General features: G+C 27.9%; 1 protein-coding gene across 1 annotated transcript in view; it reads right to left on the bottom strand.

Moving 5' to 3' along the window:
• Positions 1–4,074: 4,074 nt before the first annotated feature.
• LOC129968298 (dynein axonemal intermediate chain 7-like) overlaps positions 4,075–6,970 on the bottom strand; it is a 51,776-nt gene continuing 48,880 nt past the window's right edge. Inside the window, exon 17 of the mRNA XM_056082154.1 lies at positions 4,075–4,182. Within this exon, the coding sequence (XP_055938129.1) occupies positions 4,075–4,182 (108 nt within the window). The remainder of the gene's footprint in view (positions 4,183–6,970) is intronic.

The following is a 6,970-nucleotide window of genomic DNA, read 5'->3' as shown; positions in this document are numbered from 1 at the left end:
CAATATTTTTAATGCAAATTTTTAAAAGTATAACTATTTTCGAACGTGTCTCAAAAAATTCATTCTGAACATAATGTACTTGAATTTCGCATGTAAAACGTGACTTATTTTACAAGAATATTTTAGCAGTCAGTTATGAATATTTGATAATAAAAATCTTGCCTGTTATACAAAAACATCTCAAAATCGGCAAGTTTCTTTTTTACAATTTAACACATCGAATCACTTGAAACCCTATTTCGTCATTAGTTGAAAATTTCATGGAAAGAACCGATCTTGCAACCAAACAGAGTTATGTGATAAACAAATAAATTTTTCTTATCTTGAAATTGTATACCTTATCAGCACAAATACACAACAATATTGTGCAACATTCAAAATACCGAATAACAACGTCGCGACATCGTAAAATATCTCGTGCAAATAGGATAAGGTCATTGAAATCAAACTGAGACAAAATGAAAAATGTTTGTTAGGATTTAAAAATAAAAGAAATCTATAAAATGATCTCAAATGATGTTGTAACTCCTTCGACTGTGAATAAGTGACGAATTAATCACAACCAGAAAATAGAGCAATTCTTCAAAAATCTCCTTCATCACCTTCTACTTCTTCACCCCACCCCCCAAATGAATTAGATCTTTGTTGGGTTGTTGAAATTAATATTCAACAATATACTCGAAATAGAAAAACAGATTATTAATGCGAACGTACTGTTCATTTCAGTATCCCGAGATTACCACTTTTCGCCGATTCTATCTAGCTAAGGGGTGGGACGGGGAAGGATGAGGGCATTTTCGGAATTGTTCGTCATTCTTTATCTTTGATTTCCTCCTCATTAGATACTTTTTTGTCGAATTTCTTTTTCAAGTGTATGTGACTGTCGTGCTATTTTTAACTTTACTATTTTAATTCAAAATTACATACTGATTGTTTATATGGCTGGTTCAAGAAGCACAATCTTTCAGGAGTGGCACGAAGAATATTTTATACATCATTAAATGTTACCCAGATTATCTAACTTTGTTAATCACAAAATGTTATAAAATATTCAATAACAAATAAAAAATATTTTAACTTAAAAAAATTATAACTTTGTAAAAAATAAAGCGAATTGCCAACTTTTTAAAGCAGAAATATTCCATTCATTCTTCGTAATTTAATATTTAGACTCTTTGCAGTAAATTAAAATTGTTCTAAAGTATTTTATTGCGAGTTTAGTATCTTTTCCCGACAATATTAAGAGTCATCTACTGTTTTTTCGTCGCTTAAATCCGTGAATAATCCGAATTCCTCTCATTGTTAAATGTAAATCTTCTTTCATCTTTTCTCTCATCCCTTTATTGATTAAATAAACGCACCCAGACGCATGCGCAAAAGCGCAGAGATGTTTAAAATCCGAGTATGAACAATATTTACCTCTTTGTTTATATCAGACTATTTAATATCACAATGCAATAATTTTAAACATTTGTTTGTCATTTTTAGTTTTTTTATACAAAAATATTATTAGAATGATTGAATCTTTAAAAGTTTATAAAATTATAAGATTTGTGAAGATTAATTTTGTAAAAATCGAAAAAAAGTCGTGAGGGAAAATACTCTGAATAATTATGGTATTTTAGAAAAAGTCAACGTGGAAAATTTTCATGAAAATTTAAAGATTTTGTAATATTAATATTCAGTTTCATAATACATAAATATTGAACAAAGATTGTGTAATGACATATTTAACTCATTAAGACGAAAACTCTTGGTTTGAAAGCCTGCGATTAAATACCATCGAGCAAGCGCGCTTTGACGATGTGAACTCGCAACAGTAGGCTCGTTTAGTACAAAATTGTCGTAATAAATGAGCCTCAACAATGTCTATGATATTTCGGTATTTCTTTCAATTAAAATTTTATAGAAAAAATGTGTTTTAAAATGAATTGAAAAAGCTGTATCAGAGCTAGGTAAATGTTCATTGCTATAGGCTTAGTATTATTAAAGAAAGGAAGATTTTGACACAAAAAATAATATATAGGATGTGAAAGAGTATAATGTAAATAAAGATTGCATTAAAAAACAAAATATGATACATTTTGTTGTTTCACCAATGGCCTTTTTCTTCAATTAGGAGCAACTCAGGATTCTGCATTTCTGTAAAAGCAAACGCAAGTTTTCAATCCATCCTGATCTGGAGGCAATTTCCTCTAAAGTTACAGGAGAACTCCCTTGAACAAGATGAAAAAAAGTCCCTGAAAACTAATCAGAAAACCTATTAAAATTATGCGCATCAGGTAAAATTGCGATTTTCAAATGCTATGACACTGTTTATATCTCAGTCGTTTGGTTGTATAATATTCGGATTGTTTTCATGAAACTGTGCCATTAATATGAAATATGGAAAAAGGAAATGACGAATATGAAAAAAAAAGCTAATGGCTTTATTCATATTTATCATCTGATAGATTCTGTTTTACAAAAGAATTTGTTAAAAATTAAACTGTAAAATCGTTTAGGGTTTTTTGTTTTGTTTTTGTTTTGGATATCAGAAGTATTTCTAGCACATATTTATGTTCTTGACGAATTTATGTTCTTTTCATGTTCGAATAGCACGAATTTATGTTCTTTTCATATAGGAATAGCACAAATTTATGTTCTTGAGTTCAATGTTCTCTATGCATGTGAATAATGCTTGTTTCGTTTAAAGTTCTGAGAGACTTTGGAAATGGATTGCTGGATATTTTAATTACTAGTAATTCATTAAACATTCACTGAACGTGTACTTATTATAGTTACTAATAGTTATATTACATAGTCAGCAAAGATATTGAAATTTTTTTAATCCTTTGTTCTTGAAAAATATTAATAAAATGGATCTTTTGTAAGATTATTTATAGTTTATACTACTCAAAAACAGTTTAGAAATCTGTGAACTAAGTCAATAGATTTCATTTTCAACAACATGAGAGAACTGCACCAGTCTTAAACTTCTCTATGCGAATTGATTCGAATTCCATAACGTCAGTGTCACATAATAATGTAACTAAACGTGTCAATGACATCAGCCCTGTGACGTCAGTGTCACAAGATAATATAACTGCACATTGTTTTACACATTATTGTGTTACCACGCCTTTTACACCATATACTTCTTTATACTTTTATTCACTATTAATTTCAAACATATGCTACTTAATTCGAACGACTTTCTAACAATGTTTATTCAATTAAATATGTCAAATGTTCTAACTGTGTATCATGGTATTCCGATTAAAGAAATCGCTTTGTTGCTTTGCAATTTGTATATAATTTACGTTGATCCTGATCAGTTGTATTAAAATCTATTAGGAAAACTTTATAGAAAACAGATCTGCCCTGCCTGTAAGTGTCTGTCTTTGATATTAAATCAAATTTGTGGATAAAAGTCATAAACCTTTCTTGAAATTTGTATAATCCATGTGTTATTTGTAAGGCTTTTTGTGTGTCTTATATACGGGAAGGAAAAAAAATTTACTTGCTTTTAAAACCTGTTTCACAGTCTTTAAGACTTCAAACCATTTATTTAGTTTTCTCTGACCACATTATGTTTTGCAATATATAGTCGTTTTAATTAAATTAAGAGTCCGTAGATTGCTTGATATGGACTCTTATGGATTCCAAGTTATTTTTGTGTCCAGTTACAACGTTTACATACGACTTAATTTTAGTTCAAAATTTTAGTTTTGAAATAATTCACTACTCGAATGATGTTCGAGAAAATTTGGTAAGCGATTTTGATATTTCAAAAATTAATTTTAGACTTTTTTAGAGTAATTTTTGTGTATTATTTTTTCGAAATGTTTTTTTGAGGAATTTTAATGATGCTAGTATTTTTAAATATACCATTCAATGAAAAAATAAGTAAAATTGAACACTTATATTATGAATTAAATACTGATTAATTCTCTAGAATTCCGCAAAGAAACCCTTAAAATATGTGGTTTTCATCAATTAAATTATTTCATTAAATCATAAATTTCTGAACATGAATTAATAACTTTGCAAAACAAACTAAATTGATGTAAAATTTGAAAACTTATACGTTTGTTATACCTTTTGTGAATTTGCAGGTTCGCTGCTAAAAGTTTCCATTTCTTCACTTTGTTTCAATCTAACCGTTCTATCACTACGAATCAGAACTAGGTCATATTTTTCCTGAAACAGATAAGATATCTCAGAGACAATGGCTTTAAATAGTTATTTTCAGCTAAATAAACATTATCACTTCTCACCTCTTTTAAATATAAAGATGAATGTACGTGTGAGGGTTGGTGCTCTACAGGCCAGATTGCATCAGCTATGAAATTTGGGGCATATATTCCATGGAAGATAGAAATGTGCACTTCAAAGAATTAAAAAAAAAATTGTTAAAAACTGAGCTGAATTTTGCCGTTTTTTCTCGGTAACTTCCAAAAATATTATTGCAAAAAATAGGCATTTTATGCCATACAAAAATGAAAAAAATTGGGTCTTCAACGGTATCACTTTTATAATCGCGTAAATTTTACCTAATTTTTGACATTTTTAATATATTTTTTATTTGATTTCATACAATAGATTACAACGTTATCGTGAAATTCAAACGTTTCCATTGTTTCATTAAACACTTAATCGTGTGTTAAATGTTAAAGCAGTAATTCTCAATCTTTTTTTTTTTTTTTGTCGCACTTTTAACGATTTTAAAATTTGGCGGCACACGAAGAAAAAGATAAGATTAAAAGTTGTTTACTTACCTATAATACGCTATGTAAAATAGTTTATGATAATAATTTTGAATGTAAAATAAAATAATATAATACGTACTACAACACTAAGTTTATTAAGGGATTAATTACAATGTAATAATAAGAATACTTTTAATGAGAAATTTGAGTTTGATATTATTTTGATAATTTCATTTATATTTGGTCGTAAAAATGACAATGCTACTCTCATATCGTCTTCTACATTTAACAATCTCGGTCTTTTTTTTTTTTCATTTTTATGTTGGTTAAAACTGAAATTCCGAATTCACACAAATAAGATGTAGAAAATTGTAATAATATTTTTAAAGCTTTTTTGGCTATCATGGGATGATAGCATCTAATGTTAACCCAAAATGAATTAATCAATTCTTCCGAATATTAAAAAATTAAATCTGGATTATTAAAAATCGAAATTTGTTCTTCCTCTTCATTCAAAGTTAATTCAAATAAAGAAGTATTCGTTATAACAAATGGATTACGAACCCAATCAATTTTCTTTTTATATCTAAATTTGGGAAATAATGTATAATTCTCTCCTCTAATGTTGTCATAACATTAACAGTTTTATGAATAGTTTTATTAAAATCTTTTGGGACTGACTCAAACTTTTCCAAATTGCCTTCCTGAGCTTTATTCTTCCACAAAGCTGTTTGTTTTTGGAATCCCACCATTTTATCTGTTGAATTTAATATATTACCCGGGATTCAAACCCGGGATTTTTTCTGTGGGGGGTTTGACTTTCTTCCAAACATTTACTCCTCGTGTCCCGAAAATCTCAAGAAATTGAGGTTTTCGAAGGTAAGAATTAACATTAAAAAAGCAATGACAATAAATTACACAGTAACAATAAGCAAGATATTATTTCACATTTCAAATCTAAGCAAGATCATTGCAAAATTGAAACTAACCAAACCACAACAAGACCATTATCAAACTATAAAAGCAAAAAACATTAATTAAATATAAAAGCAATGAACCTACCAGTTGAAAGTAAGAATGAACCAAAAGATTTTATAAAGAAAATTAAACTTATCACAGCAGACAATTATATCAAACTAAATTCACTTTTTTGTATTTGTATTTAAGACGAATATTTAAATAGCGATTTTATTAAGAAAAATAATTGGCTTGAATTATGTAAATTTAATATTTTTGGAAATTATATACTTTTTTAATAATTTTTATAAACAAGTGAAGAGAATTCCAATGGGAACAGCCTTTTCGTGTGCTTCTGCTAACATTTTTCTACATTACTATGAGAAAAGAATAATTAAACACAATTTAATTAGTGCTTGGAGATATATTGATGATTTACTTTTGATGAAATAGATAATGCTAATGTTGTTATTGATTGTTATGCAAAAGAATTAAGCTTAACTAAAACGAACGAAAATCAACACAAAGCTACCTATTTGGATTTAAAAATTTAAATTTCTAATGGAAAAACTCCGGTGGGTATTTATGATAAAAGGGATGAATTTAACTTCAAAGTAATTAAATTTAATAATAACCATTCTAATATAAATTCCAAAGTTTTTAAAAATTTAATTTTCACACAATTTAACAGGAATTAAAAAATTTTAAAAAATGTAATAAAAAATTTCTCATATTGAAACAATCTTATTAAAAACTTAACTTTTTAATGATTCCACCCCCCAGCCCCCCCCCAAATTGCTGTATAGAAATTTTAATAAGAAAAGATTTACCTATTTTCTTGCCTATATTTTAATATTTTCACAACTAAAGATAGGCTTTCAAGTTGTTCTTTTGTTTCAACTCAATAGATGGCGCTGAAATTGTTCAATTTATTTCATTTGATGCCGAGGCACTTTGGCCGAGCATTGTAGGCGTTTTCAGCTTTAAACGCGGGAAAATTGAATTTAGTTTGATATAATTGTCTGCAGTGATAAGTTTAATTTTCTTTATAAAATCTTTTGGATTGTTTTCACATTCAACTGGAATGTCCTTTACTTATATATTTAATTGATGTTTTTTGGTTTGATATTTTGATAATGGTCTTGTGGTTATGGTTTGTTGGTATAATGGTTAGTTTCAATTTTGCTACGGTCTTGCTTAGATTTGAATTGTGAAATAATATTTTGATTATTGCTATTGTGTAATTTATTGTCACTGCTTTATTGATATTAATTCTTATCTTCAAAAACATCGATTTTTTTGGATTTTCGGGCCACGAGTGA

Source organism: Argiope bruennichi, chromosome 5 (genome assembly GCF_947563725.1).
Source record: "Argiope bruennichi chromosome 5, qqArgBrue1.1, whole genome shotgun sequence".
Lineage (NCBI taxonomy): Eukaryota > Metazoa > Arthropoda > Arachnida > Araneae > Araneidae > Argiope > Argiope bruennichi.
The sequence above is the reverse complement of the archived record's forward strand: the minus strand, read 5'-3'. Positions and strand labels throughout refer to the sequence as shown.